Consider the following 16,628-nt stretch of genomic DNA (forward strand, 5'->3'; position numbering starts at 1 on the left):
CCACTGCGGGACGAAGGATGACGGGAAGCTTTGATAGGATCCAGACAGAGGCTCCCAGAGGTGGGACATAGCTTTGCAGGGACTTTGCCACAGAATACCCCCACCCATGGCTATAAGCCACCCTCTCCCCCAATGCACGGCTGTGTGTGCTCATGTGGGTGGGCAGGGGAGTGGCTATGATCACTATTGGATGGAGAGTGACCGGAAATAAATCCACGTTTTTATAAATGAGCACTACAAAGGAAATAAGTATACAATACAACCTTACTCTTATGCTAGGAACACAATGAGATTTTCTGTCAGATCGATTATTTCTGACAGGTCTGATTTCTGATCGATTTTCCATAGAAGTGAACAAAAAAAAACAACAACAAAAAAAAAATCGATCGGACCTGTCAGAAATAATCAATCTGACAGAAAATCTCATAGTGTGTTCCTAGCATAACTGATCACTTTTTCATATTTGTCACAAGGTCACTTTAAAGCAAAGGGATAAAAAACAAAACAAAACAATGATTATCAATTACAGGAAAAACAACGTGGAATTGCCAAATTTTTTGGGGAGTGGAGTTATGAAATTCATATTGCACAAAACTTCTGGGATGAGATCATGAAAACACACAATGCACATTTCAAAATCCCTGCCAGAGGTGCACTAATGTTCATCAGAACACAAACTTCAAATTCAGCTATGCGTCAGGTTAACTGATTCATTTGTAGAGCTCAGTCCTCCTCTTTCTCCACGTAGGCTTTGGTCTTCACTCGAGTGATTTGCCGAGCCAGGTATCGGTCTCTGGCTGACACCACTGTGTCTTCATTGCTGCGCTTTGCAAACTTACCAGTAGAGGCACTCTCACCGTTTGCAGTTTCGGTCAGCTGACTCTCTGTGTCTGATGGTTTTTCTGGGGCCTCTGCAGGCGGAGATATGCTTCTTTTGGCAGGTTCACACTGCTTCTCCTCACATGGCTTATCTTCAGCTTCTCGGTCTTCCTTCTCTCTGTGCTCTGCTCTCTCTCTAGGCTCTCTGTCTCGTTTCTCCTCGTACTCTCTGTTGGCAGGTTCACACTGCTTCTCTTCACATGGCTTATCTTCAGCTTCTCGGTCTTCCTTCTCTCTGTGCTCTGCTCTCTCTCTAGGCTCTCGGTCTCGTTTCTCCTCGTACTCTCTGTTGGCAGGTTCACACTGCTTCTCTTCAGCTTCTCGGTCTTCCTTCTCTCTGTGCTCTACTCTCTCTCTAGGCTCTCGGTCTCGTTTCTCCTCGTACTCTCTGTCTGATCTCTCCCTGCGTTCTTTAGTTGATTTGTCTCTGTGATCTTTGTCTGACCTTCCTTTGTACTCCTTGTCTCCTTTTTCGGCTCGTTCTCTGTCTGCCTTATGCTCATGTTCTCTATATGATCTCTCTTTCTCTTTACGCTCTTTTTCTGACCTGTCTCCTTGGTCTCTGTGTCTGTGTTCTTTGCCACTCCTGTCTTTTCTCTTATCGTCATCCATCCTCTCTTTTTGTTTCTTGGTTCTGTCCCTATCATAGTACTCCTCTTCCCTTCTTCTCTGTTTGTCTTCCTCTCTTCTCCCATCCTTGACAGTACTCCTGTGGTTCCTACTTTCTGTTTCCCTCATTTGTGAATCGGGGTCATCTCTCCTCTGGTATTTGTCTCGCCCGCTGTGCTCCCCATGTCTTGGTCTTTCCTCACGTTCTTCCTTCCAGTTTCTGTTGTAATCTCGAGGTTTGTCTTTATCTGGCCGGGTTGTACTTTTATATCGCTCCTTCTCTTTATGGCTATCCTGGTCCTCGCTGGAGGAACTAGAGTGTCTCTGTCTTTGGTTACTCCTCGTACTTTTGCTAGAATTATCCGTTTTGGGTGGAGGTTTTTTGTCTGTGTTTTCCTCTTCATCACTAGACTCCGAGCTCAAATCACTGTCAGCATCAATGTTTTCGTCAAGGCTCTTGGTGACTTCATCAGGAAACCCCTGTGGTTTCTCTTGTTTAACTCTGTAAATAAAAGAAAATGAACTCTGTAACTAAGACTTTTCATCAAAGAAACCTACAACATACAATGAATGATTGTCTGATTCAATACATCTTTGTGTGACATTACTGATGGATTTGGATATTGGTTGGGGCACAAACACCAAGAAAAATTGTTTGCAAGATCTGATTTATATAAAATATTACCTGAAACTGCACTTGTTGTGAAGACATAAGCATGCCCACTACTTTACCTCCATTCAACTGCTAAAGGAGGGGAGGACAAACACTAATTCCATAACAAAGTTATTAAAGTGTACCAGAGGCGATATGTGACATGATGAGATAAACTTGTATGTACAGTACAAAGCATATTACTAACCAGGCTGTTTTACTTGTTTTATTTTGATGCCTGAAAGAGTTAACTTCTAGGCATGGAAGTGACAGCTTCTGTCTTGTTGGGAGCTTGTGGGGATTATAATAAACATCACTGATAAGCTAATTACAGCCATAAAAGTTTTCCTGGCAAAATACAACTTCCGAGGGCAAGGAGAGATTAAATACATGAACAATTAGCTTTTTTTTTTTTTTTCCTAACTCTGGGATACTTAATAGGCTGCCACTGATCTGAGACCGGAAAACATCCAACTTACTATGTAAATGTTTAAATATAAAATAAAGTAATGTTTAAAAAGAAATACAGTTTAATAAACAGTTTTTAAAAATTACATCTGTCTGCAAATTATTTTTAACAATTATTTCCCCTCCCTTCCCAAGCACCGATATGCATAGTAATCAGCCACAATCCTGAAACCACTGATAGGTAAAGTAAACAACGCTAGTTATCATGCTACAATGGCACGTTTCCAGAGGTGAACTTATATTAGGCTGCAAGTGAACAATCAGTTCTTGAAAGTGATATGCTGGAAGCAGGAAAATGGCAAGTCTGGGGCCCGTTCACACTTAGAACCGCAGAACGCTGGCGATTACCGCCAGCGTTTTGCGGGAGTGATTTTCCCGCGATTAGCGCGGAAAAATCACTGGACACTGCGGCGGTTTTGGAGCGATCGCGATTAGCGTGCTGTGCACGGTAATCACGATCGCTAATCGCGGAACGCTCGTCGCCGGCAAACCGCTGCATGCAACGCGGTTGCGGTTATCGCTAACCGCAACCGCGGCAGTGAGAACACTGCCACTCGCTACAATGCGTAGCGGTTCCTGCAGAACCGATAGCGGTTTGCCGTGAGCGGGAATCGTGCGATTCCCGCTCAGGTGAGAACGGGCCCTAAAAGAAAATCTAAACCTAAAAAAAAGTTCCTCGGGTGGGGGAAGCCTCCGGATTCTATCAAGGCTTCCCCCGTCTTCCTCGGTCCCACGGCGGCAGCGATAAAGCTCCCCGAATGGCGGGGATATAAATATTTACATTCCCGGCTCCAGCGCAGGCGCAGTATTGGCTTGCTCTACTGCGCAGGCGCAAGTCTCCTGCGCAGAGCGGACCCGACAGAGATCAGCTATTTCCGCCTATTTCAGCGCCCCTGCAGGAGCCAGAAAAGGTAAATATTGCGCAGCCTGACAAAGTGTTGGTTGTGCGTTCAGTGGGCTGCAGCGAGACCGCCGTGGAATGGAGGAGAACGGGGGAAGCCTCAATAGGATCCAGAGGCTTCCCCCTACCGAGATGAGAACCTCCCAGGGGAACTTTTTTTTCGTTACAGAGTCTCTTTAACCACTTGAGGACCGCAGTGTTAACCCCCCTAGTGACCGGGCCATTTTTAGTTAAATAGGCCACTACAGCTTTAAGGCCAAGCTGCAGGGTCATACAACTCAGCACACAAGTGATCCCCCCCCCCCCCCTTTCTCCCCACCAACAGAGCTCTCTGTTGGTGGGGTCTGATTGCCCCCCCCCCCCCCCCCCAGTGTTTGTTTGTTTTCTATAAATATTTATTTATATTATTTTTAATAAAATCCTCTTCTTTTTTTTTTTTTTATTGTTTATTACCCTCCCCCGCCAGCCAATCAGCTCGATCGGCTGTGATAGGCTTCAGCCTATCACTGCGGATCGCTTCCCTGTGTCCCAGGGGGGCAGCCGTGTCACACCGCTGTCTCAAGTACAGCGCTGCTGCAGATCGCAGCGCTGTACAAAGCAATTAGACAGTGGTTTTGCTGTCTAAGTTGCTCGGAGACTAAAGGCGGGGCAGAGCTCCCCCCCCGAACAGGAGATGTGCGCGCATCCTGCGCGCGATCTCCTGCTAGCCCCATAGACAGCTGTTCACACCAATGGGTGTGGAGCGGTCCTGGGGCTGCCGCACTGCTCGCGCCAATTGGCGTGGAGCAGACGGCAAGAGGTTAAGGTGGTCATACATCTAGCAATGATGGGCAGATTCAACCAAAAGACAAATCTCTTTCTGATCGAATCTGATTAGCGAGAGATCTGTTGGGTGCCCATACACCACAGGCCGATTCCCTATCAATTTCAGCCTGAAAACTCTTAGGAATCGGCAGAGGCCACCGCGTCTGCCGCTGTTTCCCTAATGTATAAATATGTAAATATGCGTCCTGTCCTGTGGTGCCTGTCCCGTCTTCTAAATCCACAGCTCTTCCATAGCCGCATACACCGCCGGCGAGGCGTGTGACGTCACAGACACTGCGGCATACTATGCGCTGGTGGTGTGTATGGAGCTAGTAGACGAGTGGGGATTCGGAAGATGAACGGGCACCATGACACAGGACAAGTAATGTATTAATTTATATATTTATACATTAGAGTGGTTTTGTCACATTCGTTGCTCATCCCGATATCATTTGCCGTTACATGAAGTCTACCCGACAGCATGTCTGATTGATACATGCAACCAATTCTGGCCCGAAATTGGTTGCATTGCAATTATCGAATCTGATGGTCGATCAGTCGCCAAGTTGCCTGATGTCTGGCTACCTTAAGAATCTGAGTGCTTTTGACAACAGACAAATTGTTATGACTAGACAAATGAGTCAGAGCTTCTCCAAAACAGCAGGTCTTGGGTGTTCCTAGTATGTAATGGTAGGTACACACCAAAAGTGGTCCAAAGAAAGACCACTGGTAAACCAGTGAGTGCATCATGGACACCGAGCCTCAATAACATAAGCTGGAAATGCAGGATAACCCATCTGGTATGACCCCACAGGAGCATAAATAGGCACGGAACTGTACCGAAGTTTAGTGGTAGCAGGAAACATTGTGTCCAGTGCAAGGGAGCCGGAGTATTTAAAACTACGCTGCATCAGGCTTAACCTCCCTAGCAGTATTGATGGTTATACACGTCAATATAAAATATGCTGTGAACAGTATTGAGGTGCATACACGTCAATGCTCTCCTGAACTGTATACTAGACCCTTGCTTGACACATTTTGGCAAGTTACAGGGGGAAAAAAAGTTATGAAAATGAATTAGATCATTTTTTGCACAGAAATTCTGGGGAAATTGAACACTAGGGAGATTAAAGGACACCCGAGGTGAAAATAAACTAATAAAATAAACAATTGTATCTATCTTCCTTCTCCTAAAAATGACTTTTTAAGATATTCCACTGTTTTATTTTACCGTATGTTTAAATCTACTTTTTAATTTTAACTGTTTTAATGTTTTTGCTCAATGACACATTCAATGAAGTATGCCAGAGCTAAAATCTATGAACTATTGACCCTTTTTTATCTCTTTCCTGCTTTCACAAAGCATTTTCTGCTAGGAAAGTGTTTTATAGTTGGAATTTCTTATCAGTCCTGAGTCAGGACTGAGTCAGCAGCTTACATACCTGATATTTAACTCTTTCAGGCAGAGAAAGAAAAAAAGGAACGCAGCATAGTTATTTGTGTGCTAGGCACTGTACATACCCATGTCTATCTCATCATGTCACATGTCACCTCGGGGACAACTGAAGCAAGAGGGATATGGAGGCTGCCATATTTATTTCCTTTTAAGCAATACCAGTTGCCTGGCAGTCCTCCTGATCCTCAGCCTCTAATACATTTAGCCATAGACCCTGGACAAGCATGCAGCAGATCAGGTGTTTCTGATATTATTGTCACAGCTGACAAGATTAGATGCATGCTTGTTTCTGGTGTTGTTCACACTACTGCGGCTAGATAAATCAGCAGGGCAACTAGTATTGTTTAAAGAAATAAATAAATATGGCAGCCTCCCTATAACTCTCACTATAGGACCATAAGCTTACACCCCCTAGTGACCAGGCTATTTTTTACAATTTAGTTCTCTGCAGCTTTAGTAGCTTGCTGCAGAGCCATACAACGCTGCAAACGAGTGAATCCCCTCGCTTTCTGCCCACCAACAGAGATTTCTCTGTTGGTGGGCAGATCAGTGCGATCCCCTGTAAAACCCAGCCCCAGGAATTGACGCCTTTCAGTGTTAGGCGATCCTGGGGCTGCCACCTTCCTGACGCCTATTGGCGTTTAGCGGTCGGGAAGGGGTTAAGCAGCCACAATTGTGGAGTAGTTTTGTTCACTAAAAATCTGCACAAATACAAAAGGAAAAAAATCCTACTGATAAGTTCAGAGCAGTCAGGATCCCTGTAGAGGACACACATATTCTTACCCTGCATCTCTCATGCTGCATTCTGGGGTCTCCTCTTCCCCCACGGTCTGGTTTAATAGATGTCTATAAAATCCACTCAGGTCTTTTTGTTTAGTGACATCCATTGAAGCTAAATAAATGGAGATAAAAAGAAAAACATTTACAAACTAATATACATACATTTTTAGTAGTTACAGAGGCACCAGCAGAATAAAAATTATTATTCTATTAAAACCAAATAAAAAAAATTGGGGGACCGGGGTGGATCCGTCTCCCCAATATACCTCGGAGTTACTCCTGCTCTTGTATTTGCCTGAGGAAGTGGGCTTGGGAATCGCGAAACGCGTTGCATAATTTAATGTGGAGTACTGATTAAATATATATTTTTCTGGATACCATATATGGTGGTTGTGTCATATATATTGGGGAGACTGATCCACCCTGGTCCCCCAATTTTTTATTTGGTTTTAATAGACTACAAATTTTTATTCTGCTGGCGCCTCTGTAACTACTACAAATATCATTACCCACCTGGTGGATGGGTGTGTACACCCTTATTTTTCTTCTACGGAGAGCGACTTCTTAGCCTGAGTGGGGACAGGCTTAATATCCCCATAAGCGATTGGAGTGGTTGCCTGAGGTCGGCAACCCAGACTTGTGAGTATTTCCATATCTGCTGTACAAATTGAAGATTAACTTATATCAACAATACACTATTGGGGGCTCTTGGTTGTTCTTTCTTTTTGATATATCTATATCTATATATCTATCTATCTATCTATCTATCTATCTATCTATCTATCTATCTATCTATCTATCTATCTATCTATCTATCTATCTATCTATATATACACACACACACATTTCATGTATGGGCCTGGACTAATACAAACAGGGAGGCTGCTGTCTTCTTGCTAAAATCTATCGAGACTGAGGGAGCCATGTACAGTAGGAATCAATCACCATCCAAACCAGCTTGGTATATCAGGCCTGAATCAACCTGTGTATGGCTGCCTAGAGTATGGCGTTGATCCACTAACATTATAGCGTTCGCTCAGCACAAGTTAATTTTAGCGCACGCAGACTACACAAGGGCCTGGCAGCGCAGCATGCGCTCCTAAATTATGCGTGATGGTTCTCAGTGCCGCTATAGTTGTAGTGCAACCACAATACTTCACTAGAACGGCCGCTACTACGTTAATTGACGTGCTAGTGATGTATCGCGGTCGCATTACATTTTGGTACAGGTTGTTTTGACAGATTTCGAAAAGGAAACTAACCTCCTTAAGGTATTGAGTGACAGGAGTAATAGAGGCGCCAAACAAGTGTAAAATAAATTAAAAACCGTCTAAAAGGAGGGAAATGGGTGGATTCACCTCCCCCAGATGCAAATGACCAGGCTAGTATAGCCGTAGGATTTGTAATTCTATTTATTAAAACAATTCTCCAAAAATGATGCAATGCGTTTCACGGGCAAACATCCCGCTTCATCAGGCAATATAACAAGGAGAACACTGAATAAAAGAGTCAAGGGGGTCCTTATTCAGTGTTCTCCTTGTTATATTGCCTGATGAAGCGGGATGTTTGCCCGTGAAACGCGTTGCATCATTTTTGGAGAATTGTTTTAATAAATAGAATTACAAATCCTATGGCTATACTAGCCTGGTCATTTGCATCTGGGGGAGGTGAATCCACCCATTTCCCTCCTTTTAGACAGTTTTTAATTTATTTTACACTTGTTTGGCGCCTCTATTACTCCTGTCACTCAATATCTTAGTCCACCCTTGGTGGAGGGGTGTATCCCCGTTTTTCCGATCTATAGAGAGCGACTTTTTTAGACCTGAGCGGGGTCAGGTTACAATTCTCCCCACCTGCTGTATCAGTGGTTGCCTGTGTGGTAACCCTGACTTGTGAGTATAACTTTTATTTCAATATATTCCCAACTTTTTCAAAAATACTACACCATATTTGGCTCTCGGTTTTCCCTTTTTTTTTCTTCTAACCTCCTTAAGGCTTCCTGCACACTGCAAATCCGTTTTGCAATTCCGATTTTCCCTGAATGCAATCAACAGAAAAACGGAGGAAAAACGCAGCATGCAGTAACGATTAAAAATCAGAATCGGATGTAAAAACCGATTAAAAATCGGAATCGCATGCAGTGTGCAGAGAGCCTAAGATAAATTAAGAGGTTATCCTAGCTTTCATTGTCTATTTTTGCTTGTAATGTTCTGCCAATGTAGCTGAAAGAATCAATATGGCCACAATTCCTGTGTTGCTTTGACAATTGGAGTGATTTACTGTGCTTTTACTCCTGCTGGTGTGACCTGACAGCCCTCAGAATGGAAAACTGGCACAAGTTGTCTGGGGTAAATGAAGCCTCACCGGATCTTGGTTCAGGTGATTGGCTGGCAATACTGCTCAGCCAATCGGGACAGCTTGCTGACATGTCTCCCAGAAAGCAGGGTATAAGCAGTCACCAATATGTGTCAGGGCAAGCGCTTAGAAAAGTGCTGCTAGTGGGTCCCAAGTCTGAGGTCCCTTTTACATTTGCAGGTAATTCCTGCGTTGCATTACCCTATTTTACGACGAGGGGGTTCGAAAAGAAATGAAAGTCTATGGAGCCTTTCACACTTATTGCGGTCCGTTGTGGTGCATTCAAGCCGACGCAAGGGCAGCAGCACATGCTTAACGCAACAAATAAATGGCCTTTTCCCACCTTCTAACTCAGCTTCTCTCCTTTCCCTCTCCTCCTCTTCAGCTTTCTCCTGCAGCTTCTTCTTGTAGGCAGAGGTGACAAAAGCTTCTTTGTCCTGAAACTCATCTCCTTCCATCTCACGCTCTTTCTGGATCTTTTTCTCCATCCGTCGCTCCTGCTCCTTCTTCCTCACTTCAACAGCTTTCAGGATATTCTGGATATATTTGGGCTAGGAGGCAATAATATATATTATGTTCAGTGTCAAACTAAATCAAAATGTAATGTTGGAGGACATGAAGTCTGTAATTATAAAGCTGTATTTGTGGGGTTAACCACTTAAAGTGTACCAGAGCTCATGAAAATAGAAAGATTTATACATACCTGGGGCTTCCTCCTGCCTCTGATCGCTCCCACGCCGCCGTCCTCAGTCTTCTGCAGCTCCGATACCGGGTCCCGTCACTTCCGTCAGTCGGAGCCAGTCTGACGTAAGAGAAGTACGCCCTCTACGTATCTCTCCAGCAGCTGCTGGAGAGATACGCAAAGAGCGCACTTCTCCTGTGTAGACTGGAGGAAGTGCGGGGACCCGGTACCGGCGCTGCAGAAGACTGAGGACGGCCGTGTGGGATTGATCAGAGCGTATGGGGCTGGAGGAAGCCTCAGGTATGTACAAATCTTTTTATTTTCATGAGCTCTGAGTCCCTTTAAGCACCATAGGCTTACACCCCCCTAGTGAACAGGCTATTTTTTTACTATCAGTGCTTAATTTTAATTCAGTGCTCTGCAGCTTTAAAAGCTTCCTGCAGAGCCATACTACTAAGCACACAAATGAATCTCCCCCTCTTTTCTTGCCACCAACAGAGCTTTGTGTTGGTGGCATCTGATTACCGCTGCAATATTTTTTTATTTATTAAGTTGTCTTTTTATTTATTTTTTTAATAAAACTGTTAATTTACTGTTTATTTTTTCCCTCTCTCCCTCCGACATCCAATCCCAGCGATTGTCTCTCATAGGCATCAGCCTACGAGAGCGATCACTCTGTGGGCAACTCTAGGGGACAGCAGAGTGACAGGGCTGTCCTCAGTACAGCGCTGCTGTAGATCGCAGCGCTGTACAATGTAAATAGACGGCGGTTTCACCATCTAACAATCTCCTAGCGGCGATCACCGCTGGCAGACTGTTAACAGAGCTGAACACCGTCACTCAAACACTCCCCCAGGACTTAACGCCAATCTGCGTTATGCAATCCTGGGGGAGCCACCTTGTGGCCACCAATAGGCATTAGGCGGTCGCAAGGAGGTTAAACAGTGAATATAAGAATACAATGATAATATGCAAATATCACATTTCTACATCTCTTCTCCATATACCGTGTTTCCCTGAAAAAAAGACATCCCCTGAGAATGAGACCTAGCAGGAATTTCAAGAATGCTTGAAATATAAGACATCCCCCGAATTTAAGCCCTAGCTAGCAGCAGCCAACATGACACCAGCATGTCACGCTCAATACAAAGCCTGGATACAGAAGAACAGCAGTATAATGTGAGTTCTACAGTCCTGTATATGTGTCAGGTAAATTGTGTTTTTGTTGGAGCCATCCCTCCTGATCTGTGGTGATAAGCATCAGCAGTACTTCAGCTCTTTACCTTTTCCCAAGACACATAGCTTATCCTATCATAGCTCTGGGGAGCCTGACAGAGTTCTCTGCCTGCAAGAAATAGACTCTTACCCACATGAGTAGCAGAATCAAATTCTTGCGAGAGCCACTATTTGCAAACCACAAGCTCTGTGTATGTTGCATGTTTCAGCATGGCATGCAGTATGTACATTTTGTATAGGAAAACTACCAGTGTTTGCCCAAAAATAAGACATCCTCTGAAAATAAGCCCTAGCACATCTTTTAAAGCAAAAATTAATATAAGACAGGGTCTTATTTTCGGGGAAACGGGTAGTTTCTTAGAGTCATGACAATTGCTCATATCTTAGAACTCTAATAATGATTTGCCCCTCAGTGGCAAAATTTGCTGGGTTACAAGATGATAGCTTAAAGTGGGATGAAACTCTGTATTAACTGATTTAGTTTACCTATTCTGTTGTTTTTAGTGTTCACTCTCCAATTTAGGAGAAATATGATATGGAAAAAAAAGAAAATAAGGTTTCCATCTTTATGGTTTCTCTGTAATGCCAAAAGTAACACGCAGCTCAGAATTTATTTTCCCTCTCTATTGCCACAACTTACTGTCTCTCCAACAGCAAACATCACCTAGACCAGTGGTTCTCAACATTTTATTGGTATGTACCCCTTTTAAAACCCTGGACTCACCAAGTGCCCCCTAGCATAGTAAACATTATCACAAGTGCCCCTTGACAAATACACATTTAACCGGTTCAGCACAGCAGTGCCGAAAATCTCATGCATCCGAGCAACGTTCACCTCCCATTCATTCGCCTATAACTTTATTGCTACTTATCACAATGAATTGATCTATATCTTGTTTTTTCCGCCACTAATTAGGCTTTCTTTGGGTAGTACATTTTGCTAAGAATTATTTTTTTCTAAATCCATTTTAACAGGAAGATTAAGAAAGAAATGACAAAAATTCATTATTTCTCAGTTTTTGGCCATTATAGTTTCAAATTAATATACGCTACCGTAAATAAAACCCGTGTATTTTATTTGCCCATCTGTCCCGGTTATTACACCGTTTAAACGATGTCCCTATCACAATTTATGGTGCCGATATTTCATTTAGAAATAAAGGTGCATTTTTTCAATTTGCGTCCATCACTATTTATAAGCTTCTAATTTTAAATAATATAATAACATACTCTCGACATGCATATCTAAAAAGTTTAGACCCTTGGGTAACTATTTATGTTGTTTTTGTTTGTTTTTTATTGTCAAACAATCTTACAACAATGCTGCGCCACCCCACCATTGTGTTTTTTTTTGTTTGTTTTTTTTTTATAAAAAATGTATGTGGGTAATTTTTGGTGTGGGAGGGAAACTGCTAATTTTAAATGTTAAATAATATAATTGTTTAAATAAAAATGTATGTGGGTGCAGTTTACCATTTGGCCACAAGATGGCCACAGTGAAAAAAGAAGTTTCCTGGGAGCAGAAATACCGCGCTCTCTGGATAGAAAGTGTCGGTATTTCTGCGGGGAAGTTAGATCGGTGAATGGGAATTATATTCCCATTCACTGATCAGGGGGCTAGCGGCAGGCGGCAGGATCGCGCGCACCATGCGGCGGGAGCAGCAGTGCCTATCTGGACGAGGAAGCTTGTCCAGATAGGCCGAACTGGTTAATTATAGTACATGACATTGGTTCTAAACAATTTCCAAGCATTTACTATTGCTTTTAATTAGTTAAAATACAAATTTGGTGTTGTTTAAACAAGATTTATCACTTTCTAACACACTAAATTTGTTATCCTTGTTCAAGTTTATCAAGTACCCCTTGGAACCATCAAAAGTACCCCCTGGGGTACATGTACCACATGTTGAGAACCTAGGCATTAGACAACAGGCTTACATAATTTTGTAAATTCTACAAAGGGGGGTGGGGGGAAGAGAGAATTTACTAAGCTTGATACTGTAGCTAAGAAAAAAAACTTCCCACAATCCCGCTGGCACTACACAGTTCTTAAAAGTTAGGCAAGGGCACCCAGACCAAGTAAAAAGAAAAAAAAAACAAAAAAATTAAAAATTAAAATTGTGGGACATATAGGGATCTATTTTAGAAAAGTATTTTTTAGCATTTTTTTTATTTTTGGGTGTTACAACCCCGTTAAGAATTATGTTTTACAAACATCCCCACACAACATCTCTGCTTGAAACAGAGGGGAAAAAAACTACCTTTCATTATATCCATCCCCATCCATTATATGGGGTGTGTCACTGTCATTATCTCCACAGACTGACACACAAACAATCCTGACACAAAGGATCCAGTTTCAGCAACGAACCCTAACTAGACAGCTCATTCTAATGTGGCCCCTCAATACATCACAGACCTCATCCACATACCATGCCAGACATCAATTCTACTGTAGAAATCCTTTTCTCTTCTCCCCCAATCCAGTCAACTCTTCATTTTCCACATACAGGACTTTCCACAAGCCTTTCTTCTATCTATTCAGCACTTGCCAATCCTCAAATCTTCACACAAAACCTTAGAACGTCCCTCTTTTGGAAGGCATCTCACCAAGGACATCTCATGCAGTTACAGATCAAGCTTTGTGTCATTCTCTTCACTCTATTTGGCAGGCACTACTAGATGACCATTTCCTCATCTCGCTAGAAGAAACACACTGTTCAACTGCATTTAGGACTCAATAAGCAACAAATCTGGCAGTACGAGACTAGCCTACATGCACAGAAAGTGGAAAAAAATATATGCAGAATGCCAAGGCTATAGCTGTAGTAAAGGCCTGACAGAGCATTAAAAAAAGTGGAAACCCAGCCACTGGCGATGTCCGTGAGTTCGAGTCTTCAGGCTGTCCTTGCCAGCAAAGTGATTTCAACCAAGTATTAGAAATTAACATTGTATTTCCTGTTACTTGTATTTAATTTGTCCAATCACTTTTGAGCCTCTGAAATGAAGGGATTGTGTGTAAAAAAAAAAAAAAGGCTTTAGTTGCCTCGTATTTTTATGCAATCGTTTTGTTCAACCCACTGAATTAAAGATGAAAGTCTGCACTTTAACTGCATCTGAGTTGTTTCATTTCAAATTCATTGTGCTAATGTACAAAACCAAAATTAGAAAAAAAATGTCTGCCCAACTATTTATGGACTTTACTCACAGAGGTGCTACACCCGAATTGCTGTTTTGTCCCCACCCAATTGCCTGATGAAGCGGGCCTAGCCTGCGAAATGCGTTGCTTCCTTGGGGTACTTTACAATAAATGTATGTATTTATTCTCAGACAGCGTTTTCGTGTCTGCTTTATGGAGGTAAGTCCACCGCTTCCTCCAAGGTTTTATTTACTTTTATCCTGCTGGCGCCTCTGTTCTCCTACTCCTAAATACTGAGTCCACCCCTAGGTGGAGGACTGACCTACCCCTTTCTTTCCTATCTACAGAGAGCGACATCTTAATCCTCAGTGAGGACAGGTTTATTCTCCTCACCTGCCTACACAGTGGTTGCCTATGTGGTAACCCATGTTTGTGAGTATATTTATCTCACTTAACATTTTCTACATTTGTTTTTGACATACTGCACTATATTGGGCTCTCGGTTTCTCCCTCTTTGATGTGCTGTATAGATTACACATACCCACCTATTGAATACTATGTATTCTAAGTGTACTGTATCGATTACACACACATGACTATACAAGAGTGTGTTCTATAAGATATTCCTACTGTCTTATACCATATAGACATGTGCTGTACAGACAGAATACATAAACTTTCCTGTACTATATGTAAGCGTGCTGTGTGGAATACACATATCTTTCTATACTATATGAAAGGGTGCTCTGAAGAACACACATGACTTCCTATACTATATGGAAGTATGTCGTTTGAAATATACCGTATTTTTTCGCCATATAAGATGCACCTAGATTTAGAGGGCAAAGATCAGGGAAAAAAGAAAAACTAAACCGAGGTGCGTCTATGGTGCAGGGGCGTCTTAAGGACTTTTTATCCCCTCATTTACACTACATACTATTACACTGACCACATATGGAGACAGTTAATGATTGGCTGTTCCCATGTTGCCTGCTTATGTACCCGCACATGGTCAAGTGTAGTGATTGGCTGTTCCCGTGTCCCCTTATGCTGTGCCCCCCTGTCCCCCGATTCCAGTGTCCCGTTGTGACTGTGTCCTCCAGTGCTGGTGTCCCCCTGTGCAGGCAGTGCGATTACAGTATATACATTACCTGCTCCTGCCGCCGCACTCCTGACTCCAATCCTGCTTCGCACGATCCTCTTCTCCCATCCACCACTGCCTACTGCTGCAGTCGCCAAACATCTCTGGCCAGTCCCGATTAGCCGGCGGAGATTACGCTATAAGCACACGTGCACCGGGGTCATGCATGCGTGACCCTGGCGCACTTGAGCTGATTGCGTAATCCCTGTGCGGCTAATTAGGACCAGCCAGAGCTGTTCAGCGGCTGCAGCGGCAGTCAGTAGTGGATGGGAGAAGAAGATCGCGCGAAACAGGACTGGAGGCAGGAGCAGGTATTGTATATACCACTTCCCTGCGCACCTTTGCATCCCGAAATCCGTACCTTCACCGGATAAGACCCCCACAAATTTTGGGGAAGAAAAAGTGCGTCTTATACGGCGAGAAATATGGTCCACTTTGAACTACACTATATACCATATTTTTTCAGAGTATAATATGCACTTTTTCTCCCCCAAAAAATAGGGAGAAAACGTTCCTCCATCTAATATTCCAAAGACAGGGAGTCCCCGACTTACAATCGCACGCCGATACCAACCGCCTGCTCTCCGTGACGTCAGGGACTTCCTTCCTTGTCCCCATGTGGTCCTCCATCCCCCGCTGGTCTCCTCCGCTCCCTTACGTAAAATGAATTAGCGGCAGACAGCTCACCTCATCCGGCGATTCCAGCAGCGATAAACAGGCCTCTCCTGTCCCGCATGGCTTCCCCTAGTGAAGGCTTTTACTGATGATGCAATCACCAGAAGCCTTCACTATGGGGAGCCACGCGGAAGATTAGAGGTCTGTGATCGCCACTGGAATCACCAGATGAGGTAAGCCGCTCTGCCGCTAATTCATTTTAAACAGGGGAGCGGAGGAGAGATGCAGGGGGCCAGGAGGGGACACAGGGGGACCAGGACTGGACGCACAGGCAACAGGAGGGGACACAAGGGCAACACACAGGGGAACAAGAGGGGACGCAGGTGGACATAAGGGGGCAAATAAGAACACAGTGGGCCACACAGGGAGCAAAGGAGGACACATGGTGGACTGAAGGGAACACATGGAGACACAGGACAATGATTGGGCGAGAACATCTACAAGATGCTCCTGGAACATGGACGCACCAGGTTTAGTATATTTTTATTTTATTTTTCCCCTGGTTTTTGCCCTCTAAACCTAGGTTCGTCGTATTCCGGAGCCTCTTAAATTTCGAAAAATACGGTAAACATGTGCTTTACCGTATATGAAGAATATAGATATTCCTTCCTAAACTATATAGATACCATCGGCATAGAAAACATGTACCTCCCTTTACTATATAGAAAAGTTCTGAATAGAATACCCACATACCTTCCTATACAGATGTATTAGGAACAATTCTGAAACTCTCCAGCAGCTCCAATAAAACTCCACTTTTATTAATGTTCAAGGCAGGACAGACAAAAATGGCTGATACATTTCAGAGTAAAGCCACATTGCTGTCTGAAACGCGTCAGCCATTTTTGTCT

General features: G+C 43.5%; 1 protein-coding gene across 2 annotated transcripts in view; it reads right to left on the reverse strand.

Moving 5' to 3' along the window:
* Nucleotides 1–696: 696 nt before the first annotated feature.
* Nucleotides 697–16,628, reverse strand: part of NSRP1 (nuclear speckle splicing regulatory protein 1) — a 58,705-nt gene continuing 42,773 nt past the window's right edge. For both annotated transcript variants that reach the window (XM_068270159.1, XM_068270158.1), the window contains exons 6-8: nt 9,248–9,455; nt 6,553–6,661; nt 697–1,990 (exon numbers count right to left, since the gene is read on the reverse strand). In XM_068270159.1, coding sequence (XP_068126260.1) covers nt 724–1,990; nt 6,553–6,661; nt 9,248–9,455 — 1,584 coding nt within the window. In that variant the 3' untranslated portion in view covers nt 697–723. The remainder of the gene's footprint in view (nt 1,991–6,552; nt 6,662–9,247; nt 9,456–16,628) is intronic.

This window comes from Hyperolius riggenbachi, chromosome 2, assembly GCF_040937935.1.
Source record: "Hyperolius riggenbachi isolate aHypRig1 chromosome 2, aHypRig1.pri, whole genome shotgun sequence".
Lineage (NCBI taxonomy): Eukaryota > Metazoa > Chordata > Amphibia > Anura > Hyperoliidae > Hyperolius > Hyperolius riggenbachi.